General features: G+C 41.1%; 1 protein-coding gene across 2 annotated transcripts; it reads right to left on the bottom strand.

Moving 5' to 3' along the window:
* Positions 1-3,412: 3,412 nt before the first annotated feature.
* hyal4 (hyaluronidase 4) lies at positions 3,413-23,538 on the bottom strand. Of its 2 annotated transcripts, none has more exons than XM_078256454.1 (4): positions 23,323-23,538; positions 11,022-12,011; positions 9,258-9,347; positions 3,413-7,295 (listed from the first exon to the last, which is right to left on the bottom strand). In XM_078256454.1, the coding sequence occupies exons 2-4, from the start codon at positions 11,976-11,978 to the stop codon at positions 6,792-6,794; spliced, it is 1,551 nt and encodes a 516-aa protein (XP_078112580.1). In that variant the 5' UTR covers positions 11,979-12,011; positions 23,323-23,538; the 3' UTR covers positions 3,413-6,791. The 2 variants fall into 2 exon arrangements, with proteins under 2 accessions (XP_078112580.1, XP_078112579.1); XM_078256453.1 differs by having other exon boundaries at positions 23,348-23,538.
* Between the last annotated feature and the right edge of the window lie 326 nt (positions 23,539-23,864).

Genomic DNA, 23,864 nt, shown 5'->3' with positions numbered 1-23,864 from the left:
CAGAAGAGTTTTTTGGGTTGGTGCCTTGCTCAAGTGCTTATTAACACTTTTTGTTATATTAACATCTTTTTGTGGTATCATGAGTATCATCAAACGTTTAGAGTTAAAAACAGGAGAGCTGTGGGGACATTTTTTAATTTTGGGGTCTCTATAATGAAGTCAGGGGGATTAACAACTGGTAGAATTTCCATTTTACGAACTCATGCTATGTAAATTGAAACAGTGGTACCCCAGGCCTCATTCAGGGCAGTGTCCAACACAACAGCAGTAGATCATAACCTGATTTAGGCAGAATAGTTTTTGACCCAGACAATCACAGGTGAATGTGCTGCATGTGATCTGGGGTGACTTTTTAGGTAAGAATAGTTGTTGTGAATGACCCAATAGAATCTTCACGCCTGTATAGATGAGTGACGAAGGGCCTTATTTGATCATCTCTAATCTTATCGTCCAGCATGAGTTTAAATACTTCTTCAGAAGGACAGGATGTTCAGAGTTGGGATGACACTACACAACTCCACATTTTGGTTAAACTGCCGAATGAGTTGCTACAAAGCTAATTAAGACTATCAGCTCCACACAACTCTCTCTGTATTTCTCAGCATGGCTATGTTCATAAGATTGTGGCGTCTCGAAACTCAAGTGAAGATAGTTACCTCTTTTTAAGAGTCCATCATGTTTTTTTAATCCTCCGTGTCCTCCTTGGCTACTAGCAACTGCATGGAGGAGGGGTGGGGGTGGTGCGCGATCACGTAAGGCTTGTATCGTGTGGATGCGCCATTGTCATTACTTAGAATTCCTCATGGGGGCGACAGAAACTACGCACTATAGCTTTAATCCTAAATTTCCTTGAACGAGATTCCGTTAAACACTTCTGTGTAAGTCATTAAAGTCTCCCAAACTTTCTTCACACATCTACAGAGTTTTTTCATAACAATGACGATTAGAAAGAGAGACCCATTTTGGTAGATAAAAAAACATCTTTTGACAAAAAATTACTTTGTTTAAGTAAAGAAAAGTGATAAAATATGAAGAACAGTTTCACAAATATTTCAGTTATTCAAGTTAAATGACACTTTCTATATTATGCAGTTATAATCATGAATAAATACATTTTATCATATAGATGCAAATGTATTTAAATTGAATGTAAATGTTAGTTTGTATTTTGAGTTTCAACAAGATGCATTTGGATGTGTTCTTGCACATCTTTGCCGCCAGTCAAAAAAAAACACTTTGCCATTATGAGGAAGAAATTGTTAGAGGACAGGATATATCTTTTGGTTTAATATGTTCCTTTTATTTATATCATGTTAATGTTGACTGAGTTCCACACAGTTCTTGGGTGAATTGTTTATAATTGTTTTATTGTTTATTAAGGATCCCCATTAGTCATCACCATAGTAAAGACTATTCTTCCTGGGGTCCAACACAAGACCAACATAAACAAATATTATAAAGCAAAATACATATTGTTTAAATGACAATGCCCAAAATAGTTTCTTAGTTTTTTTCCCTCCTCTCTTTTTTGTAATTCATTCCTTTTGATAAGCTGTTTTTTTTTTTTTGCAACTCATCCATCTTCTTTATATATTTCTAAAAACACTGAAGTATATGTTGCCATTTTTTTGTTGGCTATATTCTGCATTTTGCTTGATTGAAGATGGTGGCCTAAGTGCTGCACTTTATACCATGTGTATTGGGTTTGTGGTGTTATGCCCCTGGAGGCCAGGGTGAGCATGTCATGCATTCACCTATACACACCTGCAAGCTATGATCACTCTGATATTCCCTTTGTGTCACAACATCCGGAGGAAGTCTCAAGCCGACACGCATTGGTGTATTTTTAATGTCTTGGCCTATTTATTAAAGGTCTTTTTATCATCTTTTGTAACCAACCTTGAGTGCCTGGACTTGATTTTTTTTTAATGATTTTTCTTCCTTTCAGTGAATTGTATTCCCTTCCATGAGAACTTGTGGTTAAAAGGATACCAGAAGCGCTCCTGCCTCTTCTTTCTTTCTCATACATATTGAATCAGAACAATGAAAACATCCTGGATTTCATAAAACGAAAGGCACAGTAGCACTTTTTTTTTTTATGTCATAAAAACATCAAAACAGTTACATAAAATAAAAGTATTTTCCATTAGGAATACATGTGGGGGGAGGCTGTTCCAATATGTTCCAGCTCTATATATTACCATATTTTTAAGAGCATTGGTTCTGGGCATTGGCAGGGTAAAGCCATAACCTACGACAGTCATGTTAAGCGTGCAACTTCTCCATTTCTTGTATTTTGTTGAAGTGTGGAGTGAGTAGCGGGCTTCCGGTTTGGTGATCACCTCTTGCCTATCAGATTACAGTCCCTCAACTTTAGTTAGTATAGTCCCTGACAATTCAATTCTCATTTTGATATTCTATAGTCGTTATTTCTATTTTGTTTCCTTTGTATTTAGAGAATTAATTTGTATTATAAATGTCCGATATTTCAATAACAGTAAAATAACCTGTTTGATCTGATCTTTTAAACTACTGCAAAACTCTCGTCTCTGTCTTCTTGTGGCCTTGCCTGTGCCAGTGGAAACCTTATTGTTTTGTGGCTGATAAATGAATCTTTTATTAAGTGTATACTTTAGGTGAAAGGCAGTGTAGTTGTTCACTGTAACAAGCCCTGGTGGAGCCATCTTCAGTGTTTGCAGTGTTTCGTCCTCTTTTCTGGTTAGTTATAGTAAAGCTACACTGAGAAGATGGTTGCTTTTTCATAGCCGATAGTATGCGGTTAAATAGTCTGCAAAGTGTCCATCTTTAGAAAATGTATTCATGTTTTGGACATAAGAACCCAGGTTTGGGCATAGCGTTCTGCTATTGCTTCATATTTTAACAAGGGTGTCAACCATTTATTCACTATTGTTTCAATGCCTCTGTGGTTTTAATGACTGACCTTAGCTGGACTGTTTTAAAGGCACAAAAAAATCTTTAAGGCACTTTTAATTTGCCAAACAAATATTCCAAAATTAGGAAAAGGACTTCCTTTATCACACATGAAATGATCAGCATCAATGTTTGATTATTTGACCTGATCTCCTGAGATTTCTGCCCTTTTTTAAAACAGTTTAAGAATACATTAAAGGATCTGTGACAGATGGTTCAGATGTGACACTCGCAGGTTTTTGAATTTTTCATGAGTCATCGTCGGTGAGAAAGTCCAAGAATGTAACCTCTCCGTCCAGACCTCTTCCTCTTTTCAGTTCATTTGGACAGAAGCTGGTTTGATGATTCGGGTTTCCAGGTTTGTTGCTTTGGTTGAGAAAAGACCAAAAAAAAGGGTTTTTCATTTTCTTAGGAAATATTGCACAAATTACATGTTGCTTCCCTTTAATCCTCTTTTTATTAAAATAAAGAAACACAGGTGTATTGAAGAAAAGTCTTTATTTGCAGTGCATTTACATTCAGGTAACATTTTTTTCATGTGTTGCATAGTCCTTGTTGCATATTTGGTTTATAATCTTCAACAGAAAAAAAAAACACACACAGTAAGTGCAGGAAACCGTGTGTGCATCAGGTGAAGCTCTTCAGACCTGAAGGCCGGTTTGAGATGAAAGTACTGATTCAGTTTAAACCAGGATCAGTGTTACTGAGACTGTGAAACAATGCCACACGTTTAACCTTAGGGGTCCAAGCCCGAGGGGGCATGGGAACTGCGTTTGTTAAAGACCAGAAAGTTACAGAAACTCAAACTTGATCAGACGTCTTTGGGAAGATCTGCCTCCGATCCAGATCTCAGGTCCCCGTCTGCTCTGGATTTGGTTTGATTTAAAATGCCCAAGTTGTGCTCAGTTTCACTAAAGCCTTTTTTTTTAAACGGTTGAGTTCTTGGTGTGCAGCTGCCACAGAAAAGAGACATATATAGACTGTGTGCAAAGTGAATTTTACAAGTGGTTTGATTGGACACAAAGTGGAAAACAGATTTGCTCCAGGTGGTACGAATTGAGTCGAAGACACATTTGTGCTAGATGAAAGTATTTCAACTTCAGTGAAAAAAAACTGCACAACACATTGCTCATGGACGCATTAACAAACAGATAAGAAATGTTATTTCTGGACTTTGTTCGGTACAAAGTACTAGACTCAAAACTTTTATGTTGATAAGGCGGCTTACCCTTACTTATGTTATGAAGACTACTATGATGTGTTCTACAATGGGCAGTGTGCAGTTTTGTTGGCTAGTGGCAGTCTCTGCATGCAACATGAGCATGTCCATGCAGTGTGATGCAGCAGTCTGTGTACTTTATGTATGTATGTATGTATGTATGTTTTCACCCTGTTGTGTTGACTTCTTTAAACAGCAGATATTTGTTTGCCCAAGAACAGATTCCTTCGGGATAATAAAAAAAATCGATCTGTCGATCTATCTTGAGACCTCTAACCTGCGTTCAGTATTAACTCAGCGTCCTACTTCGTCATATATTTGCAAGAGATGATTCTTCTTTGTCAAGGAGTAAGCTTTGAAGAACCACAGAGAACCACTGAGTCATGTATAAAGCTACAGTATGTGCCGTCTTTTACATCCTGTTCAGTGTTTCGTCACATCTACTGTACTGTAAGCTAACCGAACTGAGATATCGTAACATTAATAGTGCTGCAACTAACGATTATTTTCATTGTTGATTAATCTGCTGATTATTTCCTCGATTAATCAATAAGTTGTTGGTGGTCTATAAAATGTCAGAACATGGTGAAAAATGGGGATCAGTGTTTCCCAAAGCCCAAGATGACGTCCTAAAACGTCTTGTTTTGTCCACAACTCAAAGATATTCAGTTTTTATTGTCGCAGAGGAGAGAAGAAACTAGAAAATATTCACATTTGGAAGCTGGAATCAGAGCTTTCTTTTTTTTACTCAAATCAATTAATAAATGAATGAATGTTTATTTTCGTGTCCATCTATTATAGGATTATTCAGACACATTTTAAATTAAACACTTTCCTTGTGCTTTTTTTTTAGATAGTTAAGGAATAGAAAATAGTTGGCGATTAATTTAATAGTTGACAACTAATCGATTAATTGATTAATCTTTGCAGCTCTAAACATTAACCTCTACATAGTCACTGAAAAACAAACCCGATCCTCTATACTTTTACTTATATCTATAGAAAAAGGAAACCGATACATCATATTTTAAAATCTTTAGCACCAATGTGTGCACGCTGTGTCCCAACAGGCTCAAAATATGTGGTGTTTTCTGACAAGCTGTACTTCAAAAGTATAATGTATGCAACAGTACAGAAAAATACACACTCCCTATATAACGTCAAGTGAAATAACAGCTTATTGTTGAGAAAAAAACAAATCGCATGCCATCAGAAAAAATTCTTTAAAAACACTACAGACCAATAATAATAATAATAATAATAATTAACATTCCTGGAAGAACGGATGCAGCTGTTGGCAAAAGAGGCAGTGCAGGTTGTTGCAGAGGTCACAGTTCACCTGGTTGAACAGTATTACAATCAACCAAACCTTTATCTGTCAACGTGCCAAACCTCTTGTCATGTAAAGTGCCATCACACTCCTTAAAAAGGTATCATTTTTTTTTACTTTTACTACTGTTACTTTTCAACACAGCAGCTGTTGGTTCTCTTCCACTCAGCAGCGACCTCAGCTGAGCGTTAATGTGGTTGATCAGTGTGTTTAAACTTGCATTGCCATGAAATTTTGGACAGACATTCATTGTTCCCAGAGAATGAACCCCTACTGACTCTGGTGTCTTTCCGTGTAGCGCCACCGTGAGGTTAGCATTTGTGGTTTTGACTGGAATGTTTCAACGACTGTTAGATAGATTGCCATGAAAATTGCAACACACATTTTTAATCCCCTCCTCAGGATACAATTTTTAAACTTTGTGGATCCAAAAAGTTCAATTGTGAGCAGGTTAGCATGCTGACGATAGCATTTAGCTTAAATCACTATTGTTCCTAAGTAGAGGTTCATGCTTTCATGCTGCTTGCGGTCAGCGCGGTCGGTGCGGTGTGGGTGGCTATATTAGCAACTGCGGCCTGGTCGACTATGTGCGAAGGATCTGTGCACCTCCAAGACTTTGTAACAACGTGGACACCGCGCTGCAATGATTAGCTACAGAAGAGAAGAAGTCCGTTCTTGGAGCCTCTCTAACCACTGCTCTGACTGCTTGACCGCAATTAGCATCAACGAGCAGACGGCTCGCGCCGACCATGTGCTCCGCCTCAACCATGTGCACCACCCCAACCCTGCACGCCCCCACAAACAACGCTTGAGTCTTGTTGGACTGTTGGTTGGAGTAAATTAGCAGTTTAAAAGAATTGCTTTGGGATCTGGGAACTAGACATATTTGGTGTCAAAGACTGACATTCAGACTTAGTATTAGTATTAGTGTTCAGCAGCTATTTTTCTTCATTAATCATTCTGACTTTGCATTCATGTTTTATCTATGATCCAGCCAGGAAAACAGCCGTTAACGAGCACAACAGCAGACCTATTTGAATCACTGAATAAATCTGAGATATGATGTGATTCTAGGGGTGGTCTGGAAACGGGCCAAAATTATAACTTTAAACGTTTGGATTCACTGATAATAAACAACATTTGGTAAGTCTTTGAAACAGGTTGCTGGTGGTGCATCAGCTGAAACATTTTGGGTTCAAATCCAGCCGAAGGCCAGTCTGTCTCCATCTTAAATGAAAAACATCATTCTGTCTCTGCGTTGAAAAGTACACAGCAGTGTTGAAAAATGACCCCTCCTTTTGTCAGAGTGCGTCATACGGCCGTCTTTAGTAACGATAAGTTCAACAGGAGCATCAGCAACATCAGGTGTAAGCTGGAGCTGTTCAGTGGCGCTTCGCTCTCCGTCTCTCCCCCTTCCTTCCCACGTTGCTCGTCCTCCCACGCCTCCCTCAGCCTCTCCTGCTCGTCCTCGTCCTCATCCCTCCGCGGCCCGTCGTCCTCCTTTACTATGTTGATGCTGTCGCAGCGCTCACCCTCGTGGCCCTCATAGCAGTGGCAGCGAAACCTCTCGGTCAGCAGCTGCAGCTCGTGCTGCGAGTGCCAACCGGTGACGGCAAAGTCCCCGTCGCTGGAGGCCTGGATGTGGTAGCTGTCGGCACTCAGGTGGAGGTAATGGTGGGCAAGGGGGTCCCGGCGGACGCAGCGGCCATTACTCTGGCACAGGTTGTCACTACAGACCTCAGCGGCCCGCGTCACGTTGGTGATGTACTGACCCAGGCGGTGGCTCAGGAAGGTTTTCACCTTGGTGCAGTTATGCTGCGGAGACAAAACGACACATAACTGTCATGATGTGATGCACTTTGGTGGTTTGTATAACACACCATCCAAATTAGGGCTGCATAATATATAGTTTTTTTTTTAATCACCATTGCAATATCAACTGGCGCAATAAACACATCGCAAAAGGCTGCAACATATCGCGAAAGACACTCAGAGATTTTTTTGTGTTGGTTGAAAGAGAGTATCAGTAGAAGGTCTCATCCGTCTCGTCCAAAACCGCCGACGATGGCGGCGAGTTCTGTGTCGTGGGAGTGTAGTCATAAGCAGTGACTTGCAGAGTATTGCATTCTGACACTGCAATATAATGGGAGAACTGTGTGCATGTATCTGTATATATGTAACAAGCCCTGTTAGCACAGTTATTAGCAGCAATATCTTAGCTACGTCTGCCATTGCAGAGATTCGTCTCATGCGAACAAAGATGACAGCGGCGCACAATCTGATGTCAAACAAAGGAGACAACAGTGCTCACTCCGACATCACAAGCCCAAATCATCGTTTTCACCAGCTACACGACACCAATGCAACCGGAGTTTCTAAAAATCTTCACCCTGGCAGGAGTTTTCAAAAAGGTTCGATTTCAGTGACCGTTTGCGTGTGGACGAACGGCCTAACCGTATAGGAAAATCTGTGGTTTTAAAAATATCCGTGTTTGTGTGGACAGGGGCTTAATTAGCTTTAACTGTTGTCCCAGTGACTGAGAAAAGGCAGTTGGGCTGAATCCAAATTCCCCAAATTGGTCAAAAAAGTACCTCGGAACACACCAAAGCGAGGAGACGTAATATGTCTCCATAACAGCAGGCGGCGCTAATCTGTATTGTCGGCCAAAAATGAAAACCGGCAGCTGATTGGACGAACGTGTCACGTGGGTCTGGTTTCTCCGGAAATTCAAAGACAGACTGTCCTTGTTGCTTGTTCAGAATACGATCTCATATTGTACTAAAATAGTTCACCCAAACGTGTTTCTGAAAACATTTTCAGAGAGAAATAGGCCGTACAGTTGCTGAATCTGTCTTCATTTCAGATCGACAAAGGTCAGTTTAAAAGATTTTCGTCAGATTTTGAGAGACTCTAGTCACGCTCATTCAGCTCCCCGTTCCCGGGTTAGCACTCCACCAATCAGATGGGTCATTTGAGTCTGACTGCTGGCAGTGCCCACCCCGCCGATTATACATGTCAAATCGGCCAAAATGAAGGCCGACGGCACGAAACACACTGAACAGACTCGAGTCACTGACCTCGCCAGACTGTCCAACGGCCGATTATCGGCTCTGTGTGTCCGGGCCTTAAAAGATCCAGTGTATTTACAGAGATAATGACAGTTGATCAGGTTTGGCAGCTAACTACAGTAAGATACTCCACACCAAGCTGATGCAGCATGTTTTAAGAGTTAAAGCAGGCAAATGAGGGATAATATATATGCAGATTGCAAATTGCATTTCAACTTTTTTGAAAATAAAATAAAATAAATTATGCAATTTTAACACTCCCCTAGATTCTGAGACAGTCAGATGCTGTTTGGATGAACTCTTTTCCATGCAGACAGGATCACTGCAGGCTGTAAAAGCTTGCATATTAGTTTTCAAAATGTCAGAGCGCATTCACAACACGCAGCCAAATGATGTCAACTTTCTATTGTCTGACTATATTTTTACTGCTGTGGCTTGTTTGGAGTCCAAAACAAATCAAGAAGATTGAGGAAAGAATGTTTTTTAGTACACCATGGTCAGACTTCATGTGTCTCAACAGCACAAATTCAAAAAGAAAAGTTTGACAATAGATCGTCCACAACATATGACCTGGACAGAAATGTTCCTTATGTATCAAACTGTCAGTCTTTTACCTCTGTGAGCCAGCCCGTTGGGTTTTTTTGGAAAGTAAGAGAGGGTAAAGATTTTTGAGTGTTTTTTTTTGTTGTAAAAAGCAAGGGACACCCACCTTGGACGAGGTCAGGTTCAAGTCCCCCCAGATGACGAATCCTGCAGCTCCCAGAGCAGCACTCTCCCCGATCGTGTGGATCAAATCTTTCTGCAGGAAACACATCTCCATCACTAACGCAAAAATAAAATCATCTAACACACATTTACTTAAACACCAGGCCCAGAGCCCACATTTAGGGAACACTCACACATTTAGTTTAGTTTTTACACGAAAGAAGTGGAAGCACAAGATGATTTTAATGAACCAAAAAGCTAAGTCATCAAACCAAACTGAAATGACATTCTGCTTTTGAGAACAGATAATTTATCAAAGTACATAACCATCATGTTTATTCAGTTTAATTAATTTGTAAAGACATTACTATTTATAACATAAAAAGGGATTTTTATGTGATCAGAGAAAATAATAAATCGGCCACAAGATGGCACTTCTGATTCTGTTCAACATCAAGTGAAGAAGAACTGAATTATTACAAAAAAAGTAAAGATTGAAGAAACAAGTATTCACATTTTGTCGTCATACCTTATACTTGCATTACACACATATTTGAAAGGTAATTTCTGAAACTCCTCAATGAATCTGCAGACAAATAGTCAAAGACGAGTCCCTCAGGTTTTGGTGGTGTGGTTCAGGCAGAAACCACAACATTCTGGGTTTGTATTTACCCTGAGCGGCTGTTCTGTTGTTCTCCACTAGATGGCAGTAACAAAAAGTAAACTGAGCAGACAGCCAGTGTTGTGAAAAAAAAGTCCATCTTTATCATCTGTGTCTAAGATTTAAGTTGCATTAGTTTGATACTTGTTCATGACGCTTCTCCACAAAACGCTAATCTAGAGTACAAACAAAAAGGTGGGTAACAGCAGTGGAAAGTACGTTTACACAATTTCTGTAGCCTACTTAATTACAATTTTGAGGTGGAGTCCAACTCTTTTATTGTGTTGGCTGTCACAAACTTCCCTCACCTGCCAGTGTAAAGATAGAGGAGCGGGTTTTGGAGGAGAAAGGAAGAGCTCAAGCTAAAACTAACTCAATGTGAGCTGAAATGTGAGCTTTCTGTTGATTTAAGTGACTCAGGAAACAAAATATGTTGTACTCAATATACAGAGAGAACCAGGAAACTCTCAGAGGACCCTGTGAGGAGTCGATGTTTCCCGCCCTGAACTGTTGCCACCTGACAGGGCGCCATGTTGGACTGTAGCGGTTGTCTGCTGGACATCCACTCACAGCTCTTCAGCTCTCCATTCTTCATGCATTTCCAATGAACTTGTAAGTACTAACTAACCTTACATGTTGCACTGTTTGACAAAATGAGAATCCATGATTTTCTATTCTACTCAGAATTTAGGTCGTTCTTTTAATTAAAAACACATTTATTGTATTCCTTTTTGTCTATGTGACAAAATAAACAATATGACAGGTAGAGGTAGGTCTGCTTTAGATGAATGTGTGGGGGGGGACAGGTTACCCATTTCTCATTCAACATAATGTAACAAACAAGCTACAGGACTTTAAAACAATGCATGTTAACTAGGGCTGTTAATCAATTAAAAAAATGTTCATCCCGATTAATCACATTATTATCCAGTTAACTCACGTTAAAATCAAAGGATTTTACTTGTTATTATCGCCTTCATTTTGACAGCCCTACTGTTGCTCCGGAAATGACAACGGCTACAGAAGGAAATAACTGGCCAATCAGAGATGAGTATTTAAATGATGTGCTTAGTACTGATAAGTTAAACAAGTACACTGTTGTCTTACCATGGTGAGGAAGGCCAGGGCCTCGTCTCGGTAGCCCAGCCTCAGGTACACGTAGGTGGGGAGGTCGTACTCCTTCGAGGTCAGCGAGGCGACGCGGAACGACTCTCGGATCCTGTGCTGGGAGAAGTGCAGGTTGCTGATGCTGTTGGTGTGACTTTTCCGGATCGCCACGGACGGGAAGAGTGCCGTGCTGCTGTTCCACAGCCACAGCAGCTCATCGTTCCTCAGCCTCTCCAGCAGGGGGCAGAAGCCTGTGTAGTTCTGCTCATGCAGGTTGTAGTTGTGGCAGTCGGGGTAGAGGTAGAAACCCCAGAGGCCGTTGGGGCGAAGGCGCGTCCCCAACTGGATAGTTCTTTGCATGAACGCCTTGGCGCTCTTTTCAAACCGCCGCCGTGCCAGCTCCTCCACCTGTGCCGCCGTCACGTTGACGTACGCCTTGGCGGTCAGCTCCCTCGACTTGCGCCGGTAGATGTCCTTCTTGTGCCAGTTACGGCTCCACTGAGGCCGCCAGAACTCCCAGTCAATGACGGCCAGGCCGCGGAAGTCCTCTGAGGGGATAAAGTGGTTGATGTCCTGATAGGCTTTGAACAGGTGCTGGTCCAGGCTGCAGTTCTGCGGCAGGCCGCCGTGCACAGCAGCGCCCTGCGGCGTGTAGTGGGGGTAGTAACCCAGCCGGTTGGCGTAGAAGATGGTGACGTTCTGGCCCGTCCAATCAGCACGCGGGCTCCCGTGGATGTGGAAGAGGCGGTCGGCGTTGGTGGTGATGTTGTACTTGATAGTGCACATGTCCAGCGGGGCGTTCCAGGCGGCGATGAAGGGCTTCCGGCCAATCAGAGGCAGCTTGGCGGGTTTCTGACCGAAGGCGGCGTGGAAGAGCAGGAGCAGCCAGGAGCAGGTGAGGGCGACAGGTACGACGTGGTGGGAAGAGGATGTCCCGCCCACTGGCACCACAGGCATCCTGGGGTTCAGGAGGAGCAGCTGTCGATCATCCTGAGGAGGGATAGGGGGGAAGGCAGAGAAAAAAACAACAGAAATATTGAATATATTTCAAACTTTTTTTTCCAAACTTTTTTTTAGCATAGACAGTTTTAGCTCCCATGATTCTCATGACCACAGCTGTTATATAAATTGTTTTATTTTATTGTCTTGATTCTGTGGCTTCTTTCTCTCAAGGTCTGTAATCTTTTATACTATGGGCAACATTTGCTCCACGATTTTTTGACCTCGGGGTTTAGACACGTCGCCTGCAGAATTTCACAAAGCTGACAGAATAAAAAGCAGATGCACAAAACCCAAAGTTTTTTTTAATTACAGTGTGAAGTGTTTAAGCCCATATGCAGAAGTCTCTTCCCTTCTGAGTGTTTTTATATTGTTCGATGAGTTTATGGAAGTCACAGTTGGATGAGCTCAACAGTTTCTCTGAATTTACCCCAAACTGGTCATCCACAGCTTCTGTCTTGTAAATGAACGTCTGTTTTACTGTGAGAGTTAAAGCACAATAGGGAATCATGAAAGCTTTCGCATTTGCTTTTAAATGTGATTTTATGAGCCAATTGTTTTTTTCCATGTTCAAGTCTGTAAAAACATCTGGGATATAGTCGGCATGCTGACATTTTGCATAAATTAAATCCTCATTTATTTTCCAGCTGTTGACATATTATTTAAAATTCCTTGGAGAGAGAATAGTTTTCAGAGAATGTATTGGTATACAGTAGGATACAATACGATAGATAGATACTAGATAGATAGATACTAGATAGATAGATACTAGATAGATAGATAGATAGATGCAGCCCCAAACGACTGCCATCAAATATTTAATTAAACAGTACATTAGTGTAAATTAATGGCTAGAATTCCATAAAATGAAGGCTGTGGTAGGCAATTTGTTTTTGACGTTGTTGGGCGAAACTCCATAATAATCTTTTAGCATATTGTAATTCAAGTGGTCTGAGAGAAAACAAGGTTTATTATTTAAACATGTTGGGGAGGAAAAGGCAAACGTTTTCTTGCTGGTCAATCACCAGATTGAGGATAGTTTAAAAATCAATTGCAGGACACATTAGTTAATATCACGTTCATTTTTGGCGAAGTTGGGCAAAAATTCCGTAATAATCTTTCAGCATATTGTAATTCAAGTGGTCTGAGAGAAAACTCGACTTCTGCAGCTCCTCTTGGCTCTGTTTTTCAGGCTTTAGAAAATGTAGCCCGTGATAGCCCATGACGTGAGACTTTGGCCTATCACAGGTAATTTCAGAGAGAGAGAGAGAGAGAGAGAGAGAGAGAGAGAGAGAGAGAGAGAGAGAGAGAGAGCGTTCCTATTGGCTGTTCTGCGCATGCATTGCCCATGCGAAAGCGAGGGAAGAGGGAGAGCTGCAGACAAGAGGTCTCACTCTACTTCAAATCCTTCTGCTTTCTACCTACTGCAGCTTTAACTGTTGATCTTTTTGCTCCCCATAATTCCTCATATCTTTAATGAGCACTCTTTCCACTTCAACTTTCAATCGTTAGCAATAATTTAGACTTTTGTTCTAATTGTGATTCCGTCTCTTATGTGGATTTAAATGTTTCAATTCCATGTCCTAAACCATCGAGACATAAATAGTTCATTTCCATGACACCCAAGGGTCAGAGGTCACAGAGAGGAAGTCAGTTGACACCCAGGGATTGAAATGAGGACTTCAGCTCAACAAACCGCTGCTTTCCCGTCCACATCTAGTCCTCCTCTGACCAGAGCTGAAGCCTCAGACCATAATGAAAGGCTTCCCTTCCAAATGTCTCAGTGAGGTTAAGCGTTTGCTGTATCTCTGCGTCCCATATACAGATAGTTGAACCAAACATCCAGTCAGAGAGCGCGCAGACAGACGAATCAGACGTCTGATTTCTTTCTGTGTCATGTTTACTCCTCACTGGTGGACTTTTCATCAATGGCAGAGCAGAGGTGACAATCAAATTTACTCTGGACATTATTTGGACTTTGATAACTTTACTTTGATTGTAAAGGTTTCTTACTACTTACCTTGAACTTACTTACTTACTTACTTACTAACTAACTAAATTACTTACTTACTTCCTAACTTATTTATTTACTTACTTATTTACCTACTTACTACCTTGAACTAACTTACTTACTAACTTATTTTATTACTTACTAACTAACTAACTAACTAATAGTTCTTAACTGAATAATATCTAGTAAGTAAGTTTGACTCTTTACTTTAAGGCTGAATCCCATTTCTCTGTCTACTGTTTACCCCTAGCCCTTGGCCCTCGAAAACGAGTGGTAAGGGGTAGAGTGTAAACATACCCCTATGAAATGAGACGCCACTTGGTTACATCATCATACATACTTAGGTCTGTTTGCAATAAATATTTGTATACACACTGCATGGTGTGTTGTATATCTGTTTCAGTTATCAGTTATCAGTTATTCAATGTCATTGATGTTCAGAAACACTTTCTTTGTTAACAAAGGCTGTCTTTATTGCCCAATAAAGTAAACATTATTACTAACTATTAGAACCATAACTTACATGTCACACACACATATAAAAAAAAAGGCACTCAAATGTATAAAACTAAAAAAAGACACATACGACCACAAACAAACAAAAAACTATAGCTATTCTGAAATTCCAGACCCCAGTCTGATGCCGGTTGGCCAGTAACCTTTCCCTCCATACCCCATTTCTTTCATTAGTGTCCTGTATCATAACATCAATGTACAGGTGCATGAACAGGAATGAATTACACATGTTTACAATAATACAGTACCAATACAATAATTAATGGCTACAACATGAACGCAGAAACTTCTGCTCGTTTTGTAGAAAGTGGATCCCAGCTGCTGGGTTTCCTCCGGCGTCCTGTGATACAGGGCGGTATATGTGAAGCACGTATCGATGTCTCCAAAGTAGTGTTATACACTGATATCAAAACGAGTCGCTGCCCCAATGGAGTTTAGTTAACACTGTAGACATGCATGGAGTCCATTCAAGGCAGAGAAATGCGGGAATATTGTGCAAATAAGCAATGTAGCTAATGTTAACATTAACTTTAGCGTTAGCATAGCAAGCTAGCGATTTTTAAAAACAATCAATAAATAAATAAATCAATTCTTTAAGCCGAAAATACTTACATTTATGGGTCTCTCTGGTCGACCTGGCAGCCATTTTCCTTGTTGCGCAATGAATCTGGATACCCCTTGCTTTTCAAGTAAGCTTGCATCCTTGCTTGGCGTTAAGGGGTATATAGGTCTTCCCCTTAGCCCTACCCCTCGACCACAATGAGTATTGGGACAGCACTTACTCTCACATGAGCACGCAAAACTAAGGGGTAAGGGTAAGGGGAAGGGTTAAGACAGAGAAATGAGATGCAGCCTATATATAACTTTAAATATAACTTTAAATATTACTACTTACCTTGAACTTACTTACTTATTTATTTACTTACCGATGAACTATCTAACTTACCTACTAAGTAACTAATTATTTTTTCGTCATTGATTAATCTGCAGATTATCTTTTTCGTAATCTCTTATTTAACTATTTGTATTAGAGCTAGTATTATCTAAGAATGTTTATGATGAAGTATTAGCATACAACCAGCTGAAGAAAATGTATGCTAAAGCTAAAGCTTGAGGGCCTACTTTCTCTTAATATTGTGTGTGCTAAAGCGTTAGCATGTGGCATTAAAGTTAGTTCAAGTGTTTTAACTTCATCTCTCACTTTACAAGGTATAAGCTAACATGTTAGCATGGAGAATGCTGTCACTAAACAAAGTGTACAATAAACATGTAACCCCTTTTTGAAAGGTAACAAGGCTGTTTGTTGTGGCCTAGTAACAACTTCAACTGTTATAACGTCATATTGTGTTTTTTACACTTCCCAGTGTTGAAAATACAATCTCATCAGTTCATTCTGACGCTAACAGCCTGATCTGTACTTCTGCATGAGAGTAGTAGAAGATGAAAATCCTACATCTATTTTTCAAAAAGGCATTGTCTCACATCCGTTAGTATGAAAAGTTCTATAAAGTTTATGGGAGTTTTTTTTTTTTTCCTATCTGAGTTATTTTGGTTTGGAATCAAAGGCTTTTCCTTTCTTTGTGCTCCTGCCAGTTTTCCCCTGTAGGTTTGGAAATATTTCTGCCCTTTGTGAAAGCAGATCATTTTTCAAAGCCAACTACTACAGCGTAACACTGAATGTATTCCAGAGCAGGCTTGATTTGATGAGAGGAATGTTTCTGATTATTCTCTTTGTAGGCTTTCTGTTTGAGCATGAACTCTACTCACAGCTGATCCTGGTTGGGCAGCATCAAGGTGTGACAAATCTCTACTATGATGCTTCACTGGCTCTATGGATACCATCATGGATCACTTTACAGAGAAGTTCCCTTCTCGATATGCAACACTGGGAAGTAGACATGGGTTTGTGCAACTCTGTAGAGATTTCATCTTTAACTGTCAACTGTCTACACTAGATATGTTTCAGCTGCATTTTTCAGTCGACCATCTCCCAGATGTTTGTTTGCAGAACATGTATGCTTCAGTTTTGATCAGTACATATATTAACACTTGTGTTGTCCCCGGGTCAAATTTGACCCGTTTTCAAAGTTTTTTATATTTCAGAAATACTAGTACAGAGCCCGTTGAAAATGTGCCTGTTTGGACCTCTCGGGGTTTTGGTATTGTTCTGTCTTATTGTGGTTGTCTTGTTTTTCTGTTATGTTCTGTTTCCTGTTTTTATTTTGTAGTCTGTCTTGTCTCCCTTGTCTTGTTTAGCTTTCTTCCTGTCTTTGTTTGTTTCCCGCCTTTTTGATTGTTCTGCCCAACCCTGATTTGTTTCACCTGTGTTTTACTACCTGGTTCTACCCTGTTCTACCTGGTGTATTTAGTTCCTGTTCTGTCTTTGTCTCTTGTCGGATCATTGTATTTTTGTTGCGTGCTGTTTCTGTATGTTGGATTCCGTGTTTCGTTTGTTTCCTGCCTGGCTACCTTCTGGAGGACATTTTGTTTTAATAAATTACTTCTAAACTGCATTTGGGTCCAAGCCTCGCCACACACTTGACAGATCGTGACAGGAACGGGCTATTGCTTGGCCTGTGGTATTGCTGCTTGTAGAATTCTTCAACACCAAATTGTACCCCAAAATTACTTACAAAAGGACCCCAAACCACTTACTCCACTGTAGCCTATAGCCTACTGCTGACTTACAGTGTAGGCTATGTCTACATCAGAGGAAGACATTGTAGGCCTACCTACTACTGTATTTACCTGACAGAGAACGGGGCAGATTCAGAATGTAATCACAACATTTTATTTTGGCGACGGTAATGTTATTAGTGTTGTAAGTTATGAAAAATGCTGTGTCTGCCTCTGAACTCTGAGATGTTCTCACATTGCGGTGTGAAGGAATAATCTCCGAGATTACATTATGTTCTGCCAGCTCACAGCAACTTAATAGATATAAATGCAGGAAAAGAGTCTGTAACCTGTAAAGCCTGTAACCCCCCCAACCCCCCGCTGTTGTAAAGCGTTCTGCATGTGGCATCTGTGTGTGATGTGCAGGTTGCCACTTGTTGTCTGTGGTTGTGCTTTGCATGTGTGGGATTCTGAAACGTCCTTAAATTCGGAAATTTTTCGTTTGTTTATTCAAAGTCAAAGACAGTCCAAAGTAGTGCTACTTTGCACATTTTGCACAGACGTGGGTCTGAGGTGTATTTCACATTTTAGCTGCCAAAGCTCTGCTGCTCTCTGTCTCTGGTCCTCAGGGTGAGAGGGGGCGTGGTCAGCGGCTAGAGCGGCAAAAGCCAATGTGTGCTTCTTTTACCAATATATATTTAACGATATCTTTTGCATTTCTAATGCACTTACTCGTGCCTGTAGCAAGACACCTCTTAAATTTGAAATCCATCGGAATAACGGTTCGAGAGATATGTGCATAACACACACACAGACGTTTTTTTCACTAAATTGCCCAAAAATAATATGGATGCATGGATATATGTTGTATGGAAGCCATAAACAATGATTATCTCCTTAAAATTTTTGGTGTTTTATTAAATTTTATAGCATTTGAAAAACAAAATGTTTAAATAGTTTAAAGTGCTCATATTATGCTCATTTTCAGGTTCATAATTGTATTTAGAGGTTATATCAGAATAGGTTTACATGGTTTAATTTTCAAAAAAACACCATATTTTTGTTGTAGTGCACATTGCTGCAGCTCCTCTTTTCACCCTGTGTGTTGAGCTCTCTGTTTTAGCTACAGAGTGAGGCATCACACTTCTGTTCCATCTTTGTTGGGCGTCGCACATGCTCAGTAGCTAGGTAAGGACTACTAGCCAGTCAGAAGCAGAGTATGAGGGCGTGCCACGCTAGCAGCTAGGTGAGCATTATAACGTGTGTTACAAAGTGACCACATTTGTCTCTGAAGTAAAGGCTGGACTACAATAGAGCTGTTTGGAGCAGTTTGTGAACAGTGTTTTCTGTTGGAGATGGTAAGTCACTTTGGGGTGGACTTTGGGCTTTTTCACTTTGTAAACCTATAACATGCACAAAAAAGATATATAACACAATGAAGGAAAGGGAGAAAGCCAAAAGCATAATATGAGCACTTTAAAACCCCTAACCCAGACTAAACCTTGACAGTCTGTGATCCACTCAACATCCTCTGATTGTAACTAATTGAAATAAAAAATTGGTATAATGTCATATAAATTAGGTTTATTCACCATGAATTTAAAAGAGCATTGAAAATAGTGCCAAAAACTTTTTTTAAAAGTGACAACAAGTGATAACAAGTTCATGGTCAATGGGAAGACAACACGAGAGTGAAAAGTTAGGTGCGTAACGTACTTGAACAAACGGCCAATACCATCGTGTTTCAGGTGAGGTAAGTTTTCTGGTGGGGATTCAAAATAAATTATCAAAACTGCCATGCGACCACAGTCTGGGTCCACCTGGAGGCTAAATTGAATCTAGTCTTCGTGTGCTACAGTCAATAGTTGTTATTGCGATAAAAGAGGGAGGGCGCAGCCTCAGGTTAAACGCATTGGAGTTAGTGTTTAAAGTCTGGCTTTGTGTCAAAGTGAATTATTTATCCGGAGGTGCTTGGAGCCGCGGGCTGGTCTGGCATCGATTAAGATAAGCGTTTGTTGATGTCTGTGGTTCTTGTGGAATGGCTGCAATCATTCAACAAAAACAAGAAAGAGAAACCGTCTAATTTTCAGTGTCTCAGTGTCGAAAATTGGGGTGAACTTGAGGCACAGTTGCCAGTGTCTGAAGTGTAGACGGTACCCTGAACCAGATGAGGATGCTGGGGCAAAGGCCAAAGTCGATGTTTGTACAGCACCTTGCAGTTCTCTGTAACCCTGCACAGCCGATAACAGATCAGTTCATGATCTTTTATCATGTGTTCACGTGAGGACTGAAGCCAGTTTTCTTATCTTTGATGTGGGGCGCAGTGTGCACGACCTCAACTACCTCAAAGGAGCTAATTTTACACCATTTACTCCTGGAACACGAATGCATTTCATGCCCAAATAAAGCATTTTGAACTCAGGAGTAAATGAAGCTGGCAGTTTGATGGAGGCGTTTCTAAGAGGAAGGAAAGTCGAGTACATTCAGCGATGCCAGGAGAGGAAGAAGCACATCCTCGGTTTGATGTTTGGGAAACGAGCCGAACCCCCTGATGGAGGGCCAATCAGGGCGGGAGCCAAAATAACAGATTCCCTCACATACACCATCTGTCACGTAAATATGTTCCAACACCGACGGACATCACCAAGTCACATTTTTACTCTCAGTCTGATTCTGGCTGCTGGGACGTTTTAGACACCATGAAAGCTTTGGACATTTCATGCTGCTTATCTAACAAACCTGTAGACCTGAATCTGCGGGGGGAAATACATGCAGATACATGCATTTTTCAGAATTAAGTTAGGGCTAATATCGCCACTGCTATTGACTGTGTATTAGTCTGTATCCACGACCTTCCACCCCCGGGATTACTCCGTTGCCGCCGTAAATTCCGCCGTATGTCCTTCTTTTCGGCCGGATGTCCGTTACTTTGTGTTGGCGTTCTAAACTCTGGTGGATTTGTGAGGACTATGGTTAACTGCTCCTCAGATCTCTGCAGGGTAAATTCAGACAGCTAGCTAGACTATCTGTCCAATCTGAGTTTTCTGTTGCACGACTAAAACAACTTTTGAACGTACACAAGTTCCACCAAAACAAGTTCCTTCCCGATGGCTATTTTACCATAGCTTAGTGCCGCCCAAGGCGGATTGTGATTGGTTTAAAGAAATACCAATAAACCAGAGCACATTTTTCACCTATCCCTGAATGCTGTGTGGACTAGCCAGACCCTCCTATGCAGCGCTGTGGAGGAAGGTCTGGCAATGCGAGACTGACTGTGGGTTAAAGAGTTTTTGCAACTGATTTATTCAAGTGCTTTATCAGACCGAGGGGGGTCTCAACACACAGAGGAGCCCTCTGATGCTACTGGACTGTAGCTTGTCTCCTCCACACCATGTTAAAACACTCACACCATGTTAACCAGAGCAAAGAGAAGCATTTCAATAAATATTCCTGGTGACTGAATGTGGTCGTGATTCATGTTCATCGCACGAGAGCCTGAAAACAAAAGCTGGAGGACGGGAACCACCAAGGATGAAATCTTTCCACTCCAGCAGAGCCAAGCCCTAATAACAGCACCCGGTGAGCACCGAGGCTCCGGAAACCACTCTGCCAGGACGATGGCAATTGGTCAGTTTGGGTTTTGGGGTTTGGGGAGGATTTTTCAGATGGAGAAAACAGATGGATGACCTCAGAGGAAGAGAGAGAAAACTAAACTAATGGAAATGGAAATATTGAAATCTGAAAAATTTAAAAATTGACATTTTTCAAGGGGAAACTACATGACGAGCCTCTTGATTGACTATTATGGATCTCGGATCTTGACTTTTTCCAAGATATCCTTTTGTTGTTGCCTCGATATCAGAGCTCTACTCATTCATAGCAACTTCCTGTTGGTTCCTTGTTCACTGACAAAGGGTCGTCATTGCAAACCGTCTATCAAGGAGGAAGGTGGAGGAAGATGTTTTATCAGCAGAGACTGATGTGAATGTTGTGAAGACCTTTTGTAAATTCCCCCCAGCAAATGGGGAAATCATTTATTTTTCAATTCAGGTGTTGCAGCAGCTCAAAGACAACAGAACAGGTAAATAGGGAAGTAGAAAAAAGATAATAAAAGGTTTGTACAGCTAGAATAAGAATTGAGGTAAAAAATAGAACCTATGCAAGAGCAATTAAAGACAAAGCTACGAGGTAAAGTGACAGAGGCGTGGATAATTAATGGTATAATGTGATTAAGTAATGACACTTAGGGCCCTATCTTGCACCTGGTGCAGCGCAGCGCAAAGCCCGACACAAGTGTCTTTGCTAGTTTAAGACCGACACAGTTGTAAATTTTTTGCTAGTTTAAGTTGTCAATTTCCCGTCCAGCGCCCACGTCGTTTAAATAGCAAATGCACCTGTGCCCATCTTTGCGCCCATGGGCGTGCTGGTCTTACAGGGAGGTGTGTTCAGGTGAGTTCTTGGCGTATTGCTATCTTGAGGCAGCAGGAAGTGATCGCGCCATGGACCAACAAAAACCTGGTCTAAAGTCAATACCGCAGCATTTCATTGTTATTTTAACAGCGAATTAGTATAATGCGCCTAGGCTCGTGCACAGCGCGCACACACTATGCTTGTTACACACACACAGGGAAGCGCAGCAGCACACAAACATGCAAAAGATTACAAATAAAAATATTACGGTGCAAATCCTCCATCATAATAGCAATGCGCCAAGGTCCAAACGCGCCTGGCTTTTAAAGGGAATGGGAGATGATCTCTGATTTGTTCATTTCATGTTACGCCCAAAACACACCTCTGATTAATAAAGACACTAAGTACAACCCTTTTGAACCATGTGCCCGGCGCACTGACACTTTTTTCCGCCGTCAAACTAGCAAAAGTGGATTTGGACACGCCCTAAACTCACCTGCGCCAGGCGCTTCACGCCATGCGCTTAGATTGTTAAAATAGGGCCCATAGTGTTGTCTCTATTAATATACCAACATATTAGAAATATAATATAGCATTCATGTAGTAAGATTAACATATTAACACAATATGATGTAGTATAGTCTAGTAAAAAGTAGGGTTATAGTATATACAGTATAGTGTATATATTATGAGGTTCAGTGAAGCTTTTTAGTGAGAATATTCAAACATGTTTGTATTTTCTTTTGAAGATTTTCATCTAAGATAACTGAATCCTAACCCTTAAGATAATGTTCATTGGCACATGCTTTTGTACACACATGCAACGTGCATTAGAGCTAGAGCGATATGGGATTTTTGAGGCAGATACCAATGTCAATAGTTCTTTGCAATATCATTCTCAAAATGTCCCTTTGTTTTCAAAATAAACTGCTCTTGTGCTGCTGTACCATGTGAAGTTCCTCTCTGGAGGATCAATAAAATGCAACTGAAACATCTTTTTACGTATTAGTGGAAGAAGTTCTTCAGCTGAATTCCTCACTGAATCACCTGAGGGCAGAGCATCCCTCATATAATCTTTACGCGTCTCATTTCACTGCAGCGCTTAGTGCTCTAAATCTTAATATATCCTGAATCAAGACTCTCCCTGCTTTCGGCTTTTGATCTTTAACCCCAGACACGTTAACCCTCCATCTCTCTGTGGAGGGCGTACTGAAAAACAACATGCTCCCTTAAACAGAAAAGAACTTTTTATAGCCGCCTGTGATGAACTTTCATCCAGCTGCTCTCACTGACATTCCTCGAAAACCGTGCCCTCCCATGTTGTCGACTCTTCTGACTCTTTACTGTAAGTCTTTATGAGTCAGAGTGTCTGCTAAATGACGGAAACTCCACCTAAATGGGACCTTTTAATGTTTCCATTATGACTGATGTGCAGCTTTTCAGCACAACAAACACCACTCAGAGACTTGAAAAATGTGCTGCTGTGCGTCCCGATTTTTACATTACAGAAACGTTCTCCACTGCAAGGGTATTGTTAAGGGTGAGCCAACATTCCTGGCATGGCAGAGCGTTCTCCCCCTCCTCCGTCCCCTTCCTGCATCACCCAGAACAGACGCTCAAGCCATGCTGTAGCACATAGGGTTCCCGCCTCCCTCAGGATTTTAAAAATACACTTTATCGTCCTCTGTGGCAAAACAAAAGCTGCAAACTTAATTCTTTTCTAGCTTTATAAAAATGAGAGGTAGTTACCTGGTACTTGAGTTTAACAGCTCACCTGTAGATGCTGCACACAACCTGATAATCAGCAGTCCGGGGAAGGTGGGGGTCTGTTCTTCGGGGTCACCGCAGGGGTCATGGTGGCCCTCTGCGCCGTATGTCCGAAAGGCCTGTGGTCATTCCCCTCTGTGAGTCTGAAAACACAAGACAGCCATCCACACTTATATACAGCCCGGAGAGGAGAGGGAGGAGAAAGCGTCAGCACCACAACACAGAGATTAGAGAGCAGAGAGGGAAGAGGGGAGGGGGGCAAGAGAGAGAGAGAGAGAGAGAGAGAGAGAGAGAGAGAGAGAGAGAGAGAGAGAGAGAGAGAGATTTTAAATCCCTGTGAGTTTTCTGAGCTCCTCTGAGGTCTGATCCTCTCTGGAAGAAAAGGCTCATCTCATCAGGAAGACAGACAGAAACACAGTCAACAAGAATTTTCCGTGCACAAATGTGTGTGTATATGTCTGTGTGTCAGTACATTTACTCAAGTTTTGTACTTAGGTACAAGTTTGAGGTACTTGTACTTTATA

Source organism: Sander vitreus, chromosome 8 (assembly GCF_031162955.1).
Source record: "Sander vitreus isolate 19-12246 chromosome 8, sanVit1, whole genome shotgun sequence".
NCBI classification, from domain to species: Eukaryota; Metazoa; Chordata; class Actinopteri; order Perciformes; family Percidae; genus Sander; species Sander vitreus.
The sequence above is the reverse complement of the archived record's forward strand: the minus strand, read 5'-3'. Positions and strand labels throughout refer to the sequence as shown.

Coding starts and splice junctions, on each gene's coding strand:
- hyal4 (XM_078256454.1), bottom strand. CDS start 11,978: ATGCCTGTGGTGCCAGTGGGCGGGACATCCTCTTCCCACCACGTCGTA. Junction 9,348..11,021: donor CCCTGGCCTTCCTCACCATG/GTAAGACAACAG, acceptor TGTTTCCTGCAG/AAAGATTTGATCCACACGAT. Junction 7,296..9,257: donor TGAACCTGACCTCGTCCAAG/GTGGGTGTCCCT, acceptor TTGTCTCCGCAG/CATAACTGCACCAAGGTGAA.